Source organism: Agelaius tricolor, unplaced genomic scaffold, assembly GCF_023055355.1.
Source record: "Agelaius tricolor isolate 1412-34295 unplaced genomic scaffold, bAgeTri1.0.p SCAF_2, whole genome shotgun sequence".
Taxonomy (NCBI): domain Eukaryota; kingdom Metazoa; phylum Chordata; class Aves; order Passeriformes; family Icteridae; genus Agelaius; species Agelaius tricolor.
In genome coordinates, this window is record NW_027269262.1 from 58,837,209 (window position 1) to 58,854,578 (window position 17,370).

Here is a 17,370-nt window from a genome sequence, read left to right on the forward strand (position 1 = left end):
TATGTGACTTCCTGCATTTAAAGGGTTTTTACTGACTATATCTAATTGGATAATTTTTGATTGTCCAAGTTTCATGCAGAAACTGTGGCGACTGGTACATAAAAAGCATACTAGCAGTGCATGTGAGAATGCCTACCTTGCTTCAATGCTAGAAAACCACCAGTTTATTTCTTGCAAGTTAAAAACACAGGATTACTTGAATCTTGATCAGCATCTTTTCCTTTTAACTCAGAAATATGGCCTGTGAGCTGTAGCTGCTGAAGAGGTAGATGCTTGTATTCATAAGTGAAGCAAAGAAAACATTGTGGGGCAGAAAAGAAATATCTAAGAAAACTTGGGTTGTAAGTAGTTGAAGTGTCATCTGCAGGTTGTCTTGCTTTTTCAGTGATCAACTGTGTAAGACTTACTAGTAGTGTAACAGAAGTTTTTGCTCCTTTCTGTCTCTTCTAAGCGTCTCTACATCAGTTTGTATCAAGCTTAACCTGAAACAAAGCAGTTCTATAAGCCACTCAATTCCCCAATGGGTGGGGATAGAAGAAAGGTTTTTAGATTATTGATTAACTAGTCTGGAGAATTCTCAAAGCAGGCCATGGACTTCTGGACTGGGAACTATGGGGTAATTTCTATGGAAGAAGTTCCTCTTTTTCTGAGGGAAGAATATGTTCTACCTTCATTTATCCTCATTGATTCGGATCTCTTGTATTAGGGATGTGTGTGGGAAGCTCTTGAGGAAGAACAAGTTTTCCAACACAGTATTAGAAAGAGGTGAAATTCTCTCAGGAGTCTTTTTAGTTGCAAAATTCTGGTTGGCAGGTTAAGACACAGGCCCAGCAACTGGATACTGGCTCCCTCCTGCACTAACCCTTACAAGTATATTCCTAATACTGAAATGATGTAACTGTGTCAATGAACAAATGATGGATGATCAGTAATTTAATAAATTGCAAACTTCTGTTTTTCTCAAGTCTCTGTTGTCTGGAATACTTGAAAATAAAAATGACTTCTGCAATCTTTGGGGAAAATTGTCCAAACCCAGGAATAGAAAAGTTATTGCAAAAGAACACTGATAACTGTGACATCTTTATTTAATAAGCAACCCTTTCTATTTTAAACAGCATTGTTGCATATGGTAGTGATGATACAAAGACAATTACTTGCCAAAGAAAAAATTTTATAAAAACAGACATTTGAAATTGCAGAGATTTTCTTTGGGGTATCTGAGCAGTCACATTCATAGCTGTGATGACTTAAGGATGTGTGTGATGTAAGGCTTGTAAACCAGGTAATACTACAGAGTTTTTTCTGACTATTTTGGCCAGTGTAGTTATAAAAGCTTTTTGGGTAGCCAGCCCCTTTTCTCAGGTTTGAAGATAAAATTCCTGTGAGCAGGAGCTTTTTCTAAGCATTTTTAACTCTGTTTTTTCTAAGCATATTTAACTCTTTTCTAGTTAAATATTCTAGTTTACTAGCATGTTTGATGTTTTTCATATTCCGAATTGGATTTGTTAAAATCCATTTATTTTTAAATGTTGATTTTTATTGTTCCCAGTCATTAGAAACAAAGTACTTGTAAAGGTTGTCTGGGCCATTGAGTTGAGCTTCTAGCTGTCACATCTGCCATCTTATGAACTGCTTTTCTAAATCTCATCAAGGTCAAAGAGCACTTGGCTTTTGCTTCCAGTATTCCTGTTTTTTGAAATTCTTACCCAGATCAGTTTGAATGTTGGAACATCTGACTGTCCTAAATTTATTAGATGCCAGTTTCATACTGAATTTGCTCTGGTGTCATTTTTACCCATCTTAATTATTTTCATTTACTGTATTAGGATCTGTCAGTGTTTTGATAAATAGCAATCTATCTAAAGTAAGTTAAATTCCCTTTGGACTTCTTCAGAATAATCTGTCATTGTACCTGAGGTGTGATTGTTGTTGATGTGGATGATCAGAATTTTGTGCAGTGTTGTATTCTGGCACAAATACTTCTCTAGATTTACTGGAAGCAATCTTGAGAGGCAGTTGAATGTTTTAATTTTCTTTTTTTCATTGTACATCCCACCAGTTGTTTACAGACAATCCTATGGTTTAAGTACAAACTGTTTTGGTCTTTAGCTACACAGTCTTACATTGTTTTATGTAAGTATATATATGAATTTTTTAAAATCGGGGTAATAGAATAGCACAAAAATTACAAGTACTGAAATATTTCAAGTTTGGAAATGCATATGAAAAACTGATTAAATTTGAGAGGGCTCTACACTGATTCTGTGTTAGTGTTTTCTCAGAAGTGAGTTCTGAGGCTTTCACTTCAAGCTAGGATGGTGAGTAAGCACAAGCTGCTCTGCTGCTACGAGAGACATTCAGCTGTGTTATGCTTAAAGGACACCTTCCTTGGCAATAACATTTAAAAATACTAATTCTCTTGCTCATCTGTAATCCTCTTCCCACAGCTTGAGCTCAGGACTATAATGGAACCTATTATGGGGAAAAGGTCTATGACTCAGCCATTGAGCCATGCAAACTCTTGGCTTCTTTAATTGGCACCATTAAATCTTTAGTAGTTTTTCTCTCATAATATATAGGTGTCATTGGTATAAAATGCATCACTGCTGAAGATATATTGTACCTTTTGCTCTTTGATTTCTGTGACTTGATCAACCATAGGTGTTCAAAGGCTGGTTAATCAGACTTTTTTATAATTATTGCTTAACTATTTGGGAGTGTATTGAAAACAAAATGTAAGAGGGCCATTGCTCAAATCATTACTTTCTAGGTTATTTTCCTTTTCTATATAGATGCAGGAGAAGAAAAAGGAAAAAGCTATATTTGCATTTTGTTTTATCTTTATAGAAGTTATTTAACTTGAAGACTGGGTATCTTCTACATGACAGGATGGGAGAAGTTAATTCTTGAGCATATAACCAGGGGAGAACTGGCTTGATGTAGTTGACTTTTTTTTTCCCCTTTTGCAGGCTGGTTTTGGGGTTGCTTTGGCAGGTTTTTGATTGTGTTGATTTTTTTGTACTATATTGGAAAGTGAACGTGGGAACAGCTGTAGTTTGGGAAGGGAGTCAGACATCATGAGGAACAATTTAAACACTGAAAGTTAAATGTTTGAATACATATGTATATTTTAATAAATGCATGTATATGAGGAACAATAGCAGCTTTTAACTCTTCTTTTGTTATTTTCCCAAATACTAAATATGGGACCCTTAAAATGTTTCAGTATTTATGTTGGTGTAAGCATTAGTGGCTCTGAAAGAGGCGTGTGATGAGGGCGTTGGAAAACTGTAATTGTTTCTTACATCTGAGGAGTCTGCCTTGTTGTATCTTCAGTTGGCAAGAAGGCTTGGTTGTAACATTTATATATACTTTTTGAAAGTAAGTATCAAAGAAAGAATCAAGTAAGTGACAGAAAACGTTAAACTATGTTACTTAACACAAAATTTTATTGTGATTGTGTTTACGGAATGATGGCAAGCTGCACAGCTGCAGTTGAAGATCTGAAGTAGGACTGACACTACATGTTCCTCATGCCTATAAAACAGGATGTAATCTGTGTATGTAACCTTCTGTGATAGAAGTAGCTTTTTAATGACTTTGGTTTTATTGTTTGAGGTATGGCCTGATAATTTGTTGACTGTATATTATCCAGTAAACCCGATAATGAATATCACTGAATCCCTTGAACCAGACGGACTCTTCCTACAAACAGTGCCTCTCTTCATATCTTTGTAAAAATAGCTAAACTGATGCCTCAGGTTTTAGCTTTTATATTTTTCACATTCTGTACTGCTTTAGTGTGTAGTTCTGAGCTTCATGTCAGGGGATAGTAGGCTCTCTTCACAGAGTAGGTAGACAAAACAATTCCTTCTCTAGCTTGGGACCAAGAACAAATGATCCAAATTTCAGGCCCAAGAGCATAAACAACGGTGGACTGAAGAGAGAAAAACAAGAAGGATGGGACTTCATAATCTAAAGCTATAATTGGGCAATTAGCTTCAATATGCAAATGAGCTGGAACTTATAAAAGTGTAAAACTCTGTGACTGGTCATCCATTTTGTGACCATTTTGGGTTCATCTTGGGTGTAGCCCTGGCTGGGCTCTTGTACTGCCCAGGGTGTATCCATTAAAGCCTTCTAATAAATACCTACTTTATTCTTTAACTCTGTCCAGCCTCTGTTCTAGGTCAGCCTTCACAAGGCATCAAAACTTCACTAGCCACTAATTCATTCATCAAATAAAGTCTCCTATAGAGTGTATTCTCCATTTTACATATGAGTAAACCAGTACAGAGGGATAGGGAATTGCCTGAGGCAGGAGTGATAGTAATGGGATTTGGGGCTTCTTTGTGTGTGTTATGCTGGGCTGTATTGCCCTGAAGCTGAAGCCAGTAGTTATCCAAGTAGGTGCTTTCTGGCAGTCATCCTTGAGCAGTTTTCAAGAAGGTCCATGGCAAGTTCTTTGCTGGGAAACCCTCTTAGTAAGAAATGAGTATCTAATTTAAAAGAAAAGGAAAAAAGAAAACCCAACAAAACAAAAGCCCATCTAGGGGGAAAAAAAAAAGTATTGCAATGAGTTGAGGCTGGTAGGAAAAAGTAACTTATCTTTCCTGACGTTCACTGCTTTCATCACTCCTTGTAGTTTTTCCTAAGGTAACATGAGCCTTGTCTTCAGGTTAATGTCATTGTCATTTAGATCTGATTTAATCTAGAAGTCTCATCCATCCTGGGAACTGCATAAGGCAGCAGTTGTAGAGTAACTAGAGAAGAGATGCTGTAGGTTAGAGATGTTCTTGTGGAAAGTTAAGCAATACGGCATAAAATCCATTTGGTAACAGCAATTATTCTTTGTTTTCTAGTATCGGAAATATTTAAATAATTTAGACTAATTTAAAAAAATCAAAAATGTTTTTAATTTACAGTGTGTTTTCTTAGGGATACAATGAACTTCAAGTAATCTTTTAAGATAGCATTGCATGTTTGCTGTTTCATTTGCAGTTTGATTCATTCTTCAGTGCCTGAAAAAAAGGTTTTGAATTTTTGCTGGACAAGAACAGTTTAATATTGGATAAAAATGGGTTAGCAAAGTAATTCCGAATTATTTGACATCTAATAGAAGTCAAAGTGATGGTGGCAGTGGGATCTTGGAGTTTCTTTTTCTCTCATGATGTGGTATTTCTTTGTGATTAAGGAAATGGCATTTAGAATGTCAAAACGTAAAGTTACAGTTTTAAATTATGAATCTCCTAATACTAAATGTGCTCACCTTTACTATGAGATTGAAACAGCAGCAATTAAACACTTTGAGATTTGGAGTAGACATAAACAGTAGAGACAGCTTGATTGAAATATTTTGGATGGAATTTTATGGTATCAGAAAACATTTATCAAATATGGTCTTTTGGGAGAAAATTCTGAGATGAGGCTCTTAATCAGAGCAAGTTAGCAAATGCAAAGATTAGAATCATTAAATAATAATAATAATAATTGGTTCAGAGTGGTTTAACTTTCTTTCTTTGGTGGTACCTTAGTATTTTACAGTATTAGAAGTCCATGTGATCAGAGAATTCTGTGTGCTTTTTAAAATATGTAGCAGAAAAGTCTTGAGTACAAGTTGTAGTTAGAAAAAAAAAAAAAAGGACACCAGCACAAGTAATGAATGAAAAGGATTTAATCTTTTGCTTGTGGATAGTGTATAACTTCACCTTACAGAGAGGAAAGATGGCAAGGGAAGAAAAAGAGTATTGCATTATTTTCCTAGTGGCTCTCTTCCAGTCATCCAGATAAAATATTGTTGAAGTGAACATTTGTCAGCTCCAAACTGAAACCAAAGTGTGGACCCTCAAAACCTCCAACCAAACCAAACCATCTGTGCTGGTAGTGTTTCTTCTAATGCTTTCACCTATTTTTTCTTGATCTGATACACTCTTAACTGCAAGATATCTTGGTGAAATTATAAAAATACCTTATTGCAAACCACAGAACATTCAGAGTACTCTGTGATTTAATAAAAATACTTAGGGGTGGTATTGTGGAAGTATCTTGGGACTTCAGTGGACTACTCCTTTCTATGGACAGGAGTAAAAACTCAGGAGTTCTAGTCCTTTTCACATCTGTTGAAATCTTTAACATCTAAGGCCATTGGCCTTTCCTTGAACATGATATACATATTTATACCTTTGGGGAAAACTTGTTATTTCTTGGGGTGTGCAGATAGGGGAAGTGATAAAGTTCTTAGTAAAGACTCTCTATGAATTGCATCCTCTTTTCACCAGCCTTGTCATCTGATGCATGTTTGTCATTAAATTGTGACTGGTTTATTTTTTTATATGCAGTTTTCTTAAACATGGATGTTTAACAAGAAGCTGATGGTAGGGAACTCTAAAAAGAAAAATGCTGGGCTTTTGTTTTCCTAGGTATATAAGGAAGGGGATAGGAAAGTGATGGAGAAGTTATATCTATTCCTACTATATTGGAACAAACATCATATGATAATAAATGTAATGGACTAAAAATGCATTTGAAAGCATTTTACTGGTGGTTGCTGTATCTTACTGTTTATGAATGTTTGGTGTTGTGTTCTTCACTTGCTGAAGGGCAGTTCAGTCACGTCTGTGAGTGAGGACTTATTGGGCAGCTGTGATCCCTAGGCTGTCTCTGGGATGGCTTTCTCAGAGGTGGGCTAGTCCTGTTGAAGACCCTTGCATTAGTGTGCCCTCAGAAGAGGGGTGAGAGGTTGCCCTGGGGCAGGTAAGAATGGCAAAACAGAGTGTGAATTGCATCAGGAAGGCTGAAAGGACTGGCTGTGACTGATGTCTTTCTAAAGCTTCCCAAGACTGGAAGACCAGCCCAGGAGAAAGGCCACTCAGGTGTGCATACACAAACAGGGTGCAAGCAGGACACCCTGAAGGCTGAATTTGAGGACTTCCTGGTGCAGGCATGTTGTAATAAAATAAAGAGGCATGTAGTGGTGCCAAGTAATCAGATTGGGGCAGCATGCAGTTGTAGCCACATGGTGCCCATCTGCTCCTAGTGGATTTCCTTACAGTCTATTGCAGTTTGGTCCTTATGCAGTCTATAACTTGCTCATGAAGGCAAGTGTAGGGAGGAGCACTCACTAATCCTCTTCTCCCTGGTGGCCAATAGGGAACAGTATGAAGTTGTGTCAGGGGAGGTTTGGTTTGGATATTAGGAAAAAGGTTTCTCCCCAGAGGTGGCTGGGCACTGGAACAGGCTCCCTGGAGAAGTGGTCGCAGCCACAAGCCTGACAGAGAAGCATTTGGATGTTTTCAGGGACATGATGGGGTGTCCTGTACAGGGTCAGGAGTTGGACTTTGGTGATCCTTGTGGATCTCTTCCAAGCCAGGATATGCCATGATTCAGTGATTCATTGTTAAAAAACATCAGTATTGTCCTTACAAGTAATGAACTGGAGCTCACAGGATGTTCATCAGACAGGTGGACATTTCTCTCATTTGTATTTACTTATCCTTAAGTGCTGCAGAGCAGGCAGGAGAAAAATGTTTCCTGGCCTGCAAGTCTTCAGCTTAATCTAATGAAAAGACCCACCCCAAATATACTGCCCTTCTCTCTATAGTTGTTCTCCTTTCCTTAGACTAAAGTAAACTTTTTTATTTTAAATTACAAGAAGACAAAGTGTACTTATTCTGAATTCAGATAAAGAATACTTTATTAGACCTTTGGCAAATCAAAAAAGAAGTATTGCTTCTGACTTAACACATACACCTTGTATTGTAAGTTTTTTAATAGTATGTATTTATCAAGTAAACATACAGTATAGTATCTTATTACCCACCACCTTTATATTTTTTACATTTATAGCCTGTTAAGTAAGTTTTCCTGTAACTCTTGGATGTTAGAAGGGGTGGGGGAAAAAAGTACCAGAATAGAAATGCTCTTGCTGTTGTGGTGTGTAATGCTATTACTGCTGCTATTACTTGCAGCAGTGAAAGCACAGATGGAACTTTTTCAGTTGTCTGTGGTCACAAGAACCAGCACTTGTGCCACGTATGCTTGTCTTTGATTTTCTCCTAAACCTGGTGGCGTGTGCTGCATGTCACTGTGATTTAAATTTGATAACAGGAAGATTATTGATATCAGTAGATATGATCTATTTAAGGTCCTTCTGAAAATGGTTCTCTGACCAACTTTAGTCTTCTGTAGAAAAAGGAAAGTTTTAGAGGGCATTTATTGCTTTTATTACTGTGGGCAGGCCCTAAGTGCTTAGTATATCAAGTCAGCCAGGACTGTTGTGTTGCATTTTCTTTTTCTGGGTAGGAAATGGGATATTTAGTGGAAATCATAGTTGGTACCAGAGCATCATGAACTATGGTGATAGCAATACAATGTAATGTAGGGAGGAACAGGTTGCCCTTCAGAGAGGATGGATCTTCATGCATTTGACATTTGGTAGCTGAATGGAGAGAATTCTGCTGGGGGAGGAAGGAGGCTGCATGTACAGGGCAGTACAGTTTTGTCTCTCCCCTCAGGACCTTGAATTCCAAAGCTTGGCTGTGCCCAAGAGAAGAAGGGTGTTTGCATTTGACTGTTTTGGAAGAACTGCTTTGCCTCTACAGTGAAGCAAAGGGGCTGTGAGGAACATGGATGCAAGCCCAAGGGCAACAATTCAGTCTGTATATAGGCTAAAATGTTTGGGTAGTCTTTTGTAATGCTAATTTATTTAATCATAGCAGTTTCATTTTTACTGTTTTGGTTGAGTATGTGCAGATGTTTCTTCCCCTATATTCCCCCTTTATTGGAGAAGTTGAAGTATTGTACTATATTCTCTGGAGACTCTTTCATCCTGACACATTCTTACTTTACTGTGTGACTTCCCTATCTTGCCTGGTGATGAGCAGCCTTGTCTTAGAGGGGTTGGAAAAGACTGATGGTAAATCTCCTGGATATTCTCTAATCCAAGGAATTCTCTAGTAAGCACTAGGTATCTTGATAGCTGTGCCTGGGAATAACTTCACAGACATAACTTCACAAAGAGAATACACACATTTTGAAATACAAATGTTACATGGCAGAATCAAAGAACCATTAAGGTTGGAAAAGACCTTTAAGATCCTCAAGTCTGACAGTCAGCAACTTCTGTGGTAAAACATGTTGGCATGTCCTGGCATGTCTTCTGCTTGATAATGGAGCACATGCAAAGTGAAGTTTCCTTTTACTGTGGCCATGTGCAGAGGGCAGGCTTGAGGTGGACAGGCTGTCAACATGAGCAATAAGCTTTCACCAGTAGAATTCAGTACCTAATTGTTCCACCCTTTCTATGTGTCTCTGCAGCTAGAGCTAGTAAAAACTTGCCAAAATCATGAGTCCTCAACCAGTTTACAAAGTGATGATGGAGAGTAGAGAGTCAGGCTGCTGTTGTGTAATACTCAGGACCTGCCCTGCTTGCATTAGTGGTAACCTTATACTGCTAAGTCAGTCTATATTGCAAAGTAATCTCTGGCAAAAAAAGTATTAATAAAACATTTGTCTTGTTGACCATCATATCACCAGTTACATACAATCCTTGTGGTAGGTGTTGCAATGTCTTACATGTAAAGACAATTTGAGGCATGCATGCTTCATTACTGTAGGGGTGGCAGTTGTCTGAGATTGCCTGGTCAACACTGATTCTGATCAATTCTGATCAATGGACAGCAACTTAGGACATCTCTTATGGGACAAGTTAGTTGTTTCTTGAGCTGTGAACAATCTGTCAGCACTCATTGCACTGGCTGATATTCCATAGCTTAGTAATAGGTCTCACTTTTTCTGTGAGCACAAAGCACTACATATAATTGCTGTAGAATTATAATGGGATGTTTGCTTTTTGAATGGCCACATTAGTATCATTCATCTTTTTTAATCTGTGTTTCTTCACAGAGTACATGACCAGTAAATAAATAATTCTATTACTGTAGCAGTGCTGCGACTTGATTAAGAAACTCTGTATTTTGCATAGCATGTTTTTATTCCTCCAAATAGTGTAATTGGGTGATATTTTCAGCTCCACCAAATCAGAAATTATGGCAGTTTTACAATGGTAGCAGAGGGCACTAACACTGGTTTTAATCACTTCCACTCAACTGTTAGGATGCTGTTGGCATCAGATTTATATTTTTTTTGATCCAGAGTTTTAAAAAAAATTCCATATCAGCAAGTTATAACTTGTTTGTAGTTGTAATGTTTTTAACAGCTTCCCAGGAGCAGTAACAGAGTGGGATGACTTAGAATAGTCTTAGATTATTCTGTTTTCTCCTAAGACTTGATTAAGAAATGGTATTGCAGCAGCACTTTGCTAAAACATTAACTTTTTTATGCACAGTAGTTTTGTGTTTCTAGAAAGGTATTACTAGAACTTCTGTTTTCTGTACACTTTTCATCTGTGTTCTGAAGAGGTATGTCAAGAAATTTAGATTCCTTTCAAGTGTATTTGCAAAATAGACTTTCACTCTCCTGTGGTGTGATGTCTTTCCCTTTATTGCAGAGATCACTGAAAGCGCTTGGTGGTTTATAAATCCCAGTTGTCACTTTGGAACTACAATTTTCTTAGGGTTTCTGAATTACTAAGATACCAGTTGTTTCTAAGCAGAATCATTTTCCCCAAAACATTTTAATATTAAGTATTTTCATATAGTACAGTAAAAGAAACTTACACATCTTCAAGGTAGTAGTTTCACAGAAAAGGGAAGGGATCATCATTCACAATAAAGGAGAAGAAACTGATCAGTAAAACATATTTTCAAAACAAGGTGTGAATGTAGTCTTGAGGATGTTGCAGAACTTCACCTAGTATAGAAAAAATACTGTACAGCTTTTCTGAATGTAGGTACTAGCATTTGGCCGGAGTGTTGGTGGTGGTGTTGATTCCTGTTTACTCTAAGGTTTTTACTGATATGTGAGCTCTGCATATGGACAATGTCAGGAAAGTATTTATGAAGGTCTAGAAAGGGTGACACATGTTTCACACTGAGGTGGCACTAAGAGAGGCCTAATTCTGAAAGTATTCATGAGACAAGTTGAGAATTGCAGGGACAAAGCAATGTATAGAGACATGACTCAGAAACTTTCCAAATTAGTCAAGATGAGCAGTTCCTTCTAAATAATCCAGAGGGAGGATGAATCCTGTCATTAACCTTTGAAAGGAAGAATCCCGGAGCAATTTGGTTATGTGATGGCTTTTAACACCTTTTGGGCCGCCCCATCAGGAAGGAAATAAATTCAAAATGAATGATCTTTGTGGCTCTAGGTAGAGCTGCTGGTGGAAGCATGCTGTAGTGTGTGTTCTGCTTTCAAAGAATTTGCACAGGTTGTTATTTTAACTTCTCCAAAGTGAAGGTGGTAATTGAACAGGCTTGCAGTTGAGAATATTCTGCAATGATTTACCTATAAGTGAAATTATCCCTTGTATGGAGATCATACCACAGCAGTTCGTATTATGAAGTCAGTGGGGACTGACTGAGCACTTGCTTTACTGTTAGACAACTTAGTAAACCAACGTTCAAGAAAATTTAAATTAAGTGTTGTTATTGTAGATCTTTATTTAAATATGGAAAAGACCATGGAATCTGGAAATAATACCTACAAGGGAAATTAGAGTGTAGTCCCAGTAAAAAGTTGGGGTTTTTAAAAATTGTTTCTCGTTTGGCGCTCATGTTTCAATTTCACAAAGTTAGCTGAGTCACATCACATACTTTGCTGCTCTTGCTTCATACTTTGTAAAGCTCAATGTTGGCTCAAGTTGCTGCTCTGTTAGGGAAGTGACACTCAGCTGCTTTCAGTACAGTTGATTGTGGTTCAGTCCTTGTTCAAGCAACAGAAAGGCTCTCGTCCTTAACCTTCCTCCCTGCCACTCGCCCTCATTGGATTAATCCTACATCTTGTCCATCTTGCTACTTCATGTAACTCACCTGGTTTGAAACAGCTCTCAGTGCTTTGGGCTGGGGAAAATGAGCTTACACTCTAAAAATGTAAGCAGCTGTGAAACACAGGCATACTGGTTTTAATTTTTCGGGTCTTGGTGATACCTGTTTGGAAGCTTAAAAATAGATTTGAATTCCAGAAATTTTGCAGTCTAGAATCAGACAATTCTATTTCTCTAATAGTGTTTTCATTTTTAATTTCCTTGGGTGTTGTTGGCTCTTACTGACAATGCTGTATAGCCTGTTGTTTTAACACTTTGGAGTTCTTGAAGAATCTCTGTTTTTCTCTAATAAGCTGCAATCTTTAGGAGTGTCCTGCATTGTGATATCGCATGTTAATAGCATTGATTAACTGTCGAGCAGTGGGAACTGATGAGAAAATGTCCATTATAAAATTAAATGGAATTACTGAAGACTGTGCCATGCTGCTGGTTAGGGAGGTGACTAGCCCCAGTAGTCGCTGGTAGGAGTATTAATGTGAGCTCCAGGTTTTTTCACATGATTAAAACAGGCCATCTGTTCTTTGTTAAATGTTTACAAAAACAGCTTTTCTCTAAAAGATTTAAAGAGATGTGGGTCTAGTAAACACACCAATATTTTTGAGCACCTTTTTCACCTTATTTCAAATAATACCAAAAATAATTCTGCTGCAATATCAAATAGGATGAATAGCTATTTCTGTTTAATCTCCACTGGTTTCTTTCCCATGGAAGATTACATTCTGTACTAACACTAAATTATGGCTTTGTTAGTACTAAAAGCAGCAGGAGAAGCAATTTCTGTGAAGTATGCAGATAATTTTTTTCAATCTTTTGATAAAAAATTTGTAATATACATATTTTTTTAAATTCTATAAATGGAAAACAGGGTTCTTTCATTAGAAATTGTGACCCTGTAACTAGAGCTAATCCTTTCTAGATTTAAAGAAGTAGAACTATTTGAAATAATTCCCTGTGGTAGGCTTAATCTAATATTTATAGTGAAAGCCTGTTGTTCGTCCTTTTCTCCCTTCTTAAGAAAGAGCAGACAACTGGTTTGGGGTAAGAAAATGCATCTTTCAAGCTGCTTCCAGACTCTTCTCAGTAGATTTGTGCTGCTTCTACACAGCTTCACACTAGGGAGCAATGTGGGGTTGTCAGTTAGGGATAAACGGTTTTAGCATATTGCAGACGTACAGCCACAGACTTCCTAGAAAAATAAAAGTATTCACAGCTCTTTCTTTGAAAGAGTGCTATAATTTAGAAAATCATGTGTAAGTGGATTACAAAATGTGCCAAACTGCAAGGGGAGTGGCATGTGGTAAAAGTAATATATTTTCAAGTAATAGCACATACAGCCTACAAAGCCTAATTAGGGCAGAATTGTCTTTTTGTAGCTGCAATCCCAGCAATGTAGCTATAGTTCCAGAGATTCTGAATTATATGAACCAAAACCATAGTATTATTATGCTTGGTAATGCATATAACTTGATCCTTTAAATAAAAGGCAGTAAGTTTGGGGTTCTTTTAGTATTTGTTTCAGGCATAATGTTTTAGTCTAATGTATAGTTGTTCTAGAGCCCGAGAATGACTCACGTGGATAAGGTTTCTGAAAAGTAAGAATCTGGAATTTCACAGGGTACTACAGTGTGGCAGCAATTGCTGCCATTCTCAGGGCCTTGCATTCTGGCCAGACCTTTCATTAAAACTGGAAATGTCAAGTCATGAAGAGCTGACATTGCTATTGTGAAGATTGGAAAGATTTGCTTGTGACTCTGCTGAAAGTTGTTGTTCAGACTTAAACAAACAAAAACAACCCACAAGTCTTACAAAGGCAGCAAGGATTTTTTTTTTTTGAATATCAAAGCATTTATAAAATATAATATTTATTCAGTGATGGTCATACCACTAATAAAGTTGCAATGTTGAAAATTTTGTAAAATTAAATGTACATGGCATTACTGGATTTCTTCTGGTTTTTAATATTTGTTGGCTTGGCTGTTTTGTATGCATAAGAGGAAGAAAAATAAAACTACTGATTCTGACATGTTCTAGAAAGTTGTGCCTTCAAGGTAATTGTAAAAGTCTCTCTTAATATTGCAAACTAATAAAGTAGTACCAAATTCAAGGTACTTGCTCAATACAAAATCTGTAAATAATGTAAAGAAAACCCTGGAGTTCTTGTATGTTATGTATAGCAGGTGAGCAGTATTATAGAACAGAATTGAGTATGGTGGGGGACAGCTTGGTGAAAAAAATTGATGGAACTTGCACTTGGAATTTCTGCAAAATGTAGGATGCATGAGATACAAAATAGCAGGTAATGCAGAAATATATTGACTATCTTTCAAAAATACAGGTTAAAAGTACTGTTCTGAAAACTCAGAGATAAGAAGTATTATTCCTGTAATATTAGTAATATTCCTGTATTTTCCTACCTAAAACTTTTGGTTATTGCAAGCACATAACAATCCAAGGTACAGAGAAGACAGTTTTATTCAGTGTCATATAACAAATCTGAGACACTTAATTCAGTCAACCAAATTCACAACCAATCAGAACATTTTAAAAGACCTCCATTTTATGTAATGCATAATTGGACTGCAGAACTCATTGTTACCACTGACTTTGTGGGGTAGTGTTTTCTATACAGATACCCAGTTTTTGTGAACTTTCCAGCACAGAGCTGTACGTGCCAGTGGTGACTACAGATTTCTAGAACAGATACTGGTTGATTCTTCATGATGCCTATAGCATGAGGTGTCTTGAAGTGGGGCTGATGGATGCAGTGTTAATGCAATGAGTGCATGGGGCTTTCATTACAGCTGGATTTCCATTGCAACTTAGGCCCTTTTGCTCTAAAAAGGATCTTAATAAACATATGGAGGTCAGAAACATGCAGAAGTCACCCTTGGAAGTCCTTGGTTAAGCCAAGAGATGTAGACCATCAGTCTTGTCACTCAGGCCTTCCCTCTTGTTCTGTCTCTTCCATGAAGAACTGTGGTGTGTAGCATGTACCATTCAGACCTCTCAGACACAGAAAAAATTCCTATCTTACCTTCCTGACAACCTTGCTCCTTTTGCTTCTGAGTATTTGCACAGTGGGTTTATGTTACTGTGAAGAAATGGCAGAAGTAGTTGGGACTGCACTGGTTCAGTTTGTTTACATTCAGAAAATTGTATTAATGTATTTGGAAATATACACATGCATTCACTTTTTCACGTAATATTGTCAGAAATTTTGTTTCCTAAATCTTAAGTGCATTTTTACTTAGATCTAGATGGCTGAAGTTGATTATCAGTATATGTCCATCAGTTCTCCTCATGCTTAGGGATTGGTTTTGTAGTCATTCATTTGCATGCTTGCCACTTCTCAGTAAGTGCCATTGGAAAAAAAGTGAAGAAAAGGAAATGCAAAGAACATTGCAGTTACACTGGCATGGCTTTTCATAGAAGTAAAATTCTTATTTGTTATTAACTTTTCTTCTCCACAGTTCAGCAGATCAAATATTTCAAATGGCTGTCCTTTTATACCATGATTAATTCACCTAGCATCATCCTGACTTAATTTTTAGGGAAAAGGAGGAGAAACAGAGAGAGAAAGAGGGGTGGTAAAATGATCTGACCATATATGTAGGTGCGAGAAAGGCATCAGTACAGTGTCATGCTATTACTTTTCTTCTAGAAAAGCACTGTCATCCTGCATTTATAACCATGGGCAGGCAGGGAGAAAGAGGTCAGAGCTTTGATAGGCTGCAAAGTCATGGTGGAGCTTAGATATATTTTGACTGCAGACTCATGGATCTTTGTGTAGAACAGAACCATTGAAGTGAAAATAGTTGTCAATATATCCAAAATATTTTAGTTTAGGTATTTAACATTTGTGTAATTATACATAGGTTTTCCTGTAGTTTGTAAGTTTGGTGTAAACCTGATATGCTATAGAGACTTTGAAATAGGATGTTTATGCAGGCTTATAAGCACTTACTGTAGTTCTCTGTCCAGTCTGGAGCAGGAACAAATCTGTTTTGAGTACAAGCTGGAAGCAGTGGATCTTTGATATAAAACGTAACCTTGTATTACATTTTCAAGTGGCTTAATCCTTCACTTGCTGATCAAAATAGCTCCTGTCACAGATGAACCAATGTAAATTGCCTTAATTAATTTTTTGTCAATATAGCCTGTGAATAAATACACTTTTATTCTCCTTCAAATGTCTAAAAGCAAAATATAACAGTTTTCTCCCCAAAGGACAGAATTCCAGTGCAGCTTAATAATTTTTAATAAGTTAATCATTTTACTAACAACTATTTTGAAATGTCTGAAACAACAATTGCTTTTATTTTGTATTGATGTGTTGTAGATTAAATATTTCTATATTTCCACTTTATACAAGCATTAGAATAATTTTACCCTTGATATATCAAGAATCTCTGGTCATTTTGCTGCTGTTCTGACTGCAAAAAGCATTGTTCTTTACTGTATTACTGCACAGTGTTTCAGATATGCTGACTCTTGTTAACAGGTTAATCTTGTGCTTAATATTTTCTCCTTCTGTTACCTCATGCTCCAAAAGAGCAAAGTTTGAGAAATCAAAGTTGCAGATCTCCAATTTTTATTTCTCTTTCCCTCTCTCAGCATTCTCCGTCGGAACCCTTTTTAGAGAAACCAGTGCCGGATATGACTCAGGTTAGTGGACCGAATACCCAGCTAGTGAAAAGCGATGATTATCTGCCGTCAATTGAGCCGCAGCCACAGCAAAAGAAAAAGAAAAAGAAAAACAATCACATTGCTGCAGAAGGTCCCAGTAAAGGTTTTGGTAAGGAAGACTTTCCTGGGGGACTTGACAGCCAGAATCTAAGCAGAAACTCAGTGGATTGCTCCCAAGAAGACAAGAAGAAAAAGAAAAAGCCCAAGGCAAAAAAAGAACCGAAGGATCCTAAAGAACCCAAGGAAAAGAAGGAACCCAAGACCCCCAAAGTCCCTAAGACCCCTAAAGAGCCAAAGGAAAAGAAAGCAAAAAATACCACGCCAAAACCCAAGACCAGCAAAAAGGCTAGGTAAGTCAGGAAACTTGTATATGCAATGAGAGATAAACAGTGTGTTTGTGGGATTTCTAGAGCATCTGTGCTAAATGGCGTGGGCGGAGAGGAAATCTTGTTTTGTCGTTTGCCTTATACCATCTACAACATCATGTTTTTGAGAAGCTTGGGCACATTTCTCTTGTTTGACTTTCCTGTTTATGGCTTCACAGTTATTTTAAGCAAGCTGGAAAGGCAGAAGGTTAGTTTTTCCTTTCAAGGCAGAAAAGTTTCTGGATGTGTTAGATTTCAAAAGTAACTCTTTCTCCTCTAATGCTTATCTGTCTTTGTGTGTGGTTTATATGTTGAGAAATTAAACAGCTTCAATATTAATGTAGGGTTTCAGAGATGAAGGCTGAGAGTCAAATG

At 37.1% G+C, this 17,370-nt stretch overlaps 1 protein-coding gene across 8 annotated transcripts in view; it reads left to right on the forward strand.

The window, feature by feature from the left end:
• The window catches only part of CHD7 (chromodomain helicase DNA binding protein 7), a 131,128-nt gene that overhangs the window by 56,685 nt on the left and 57,073 nt on the right, over nt 1-17,370 (forward strand). For all 8 annotated transcript variants that reach the window (XM_071419975.1, XM_071420019.1, XM_071420026.1 and 5 more), the window contains one exon: nt 16,559-16,980. In XM_071419975.1, coding sequence (XP_071276076.1) covers nt 16,559-16,980 — 422 coding nt within the window. The remainder of the gene's footprint in view (nt 1-16,558; nt 16,981-17,370) is intronic.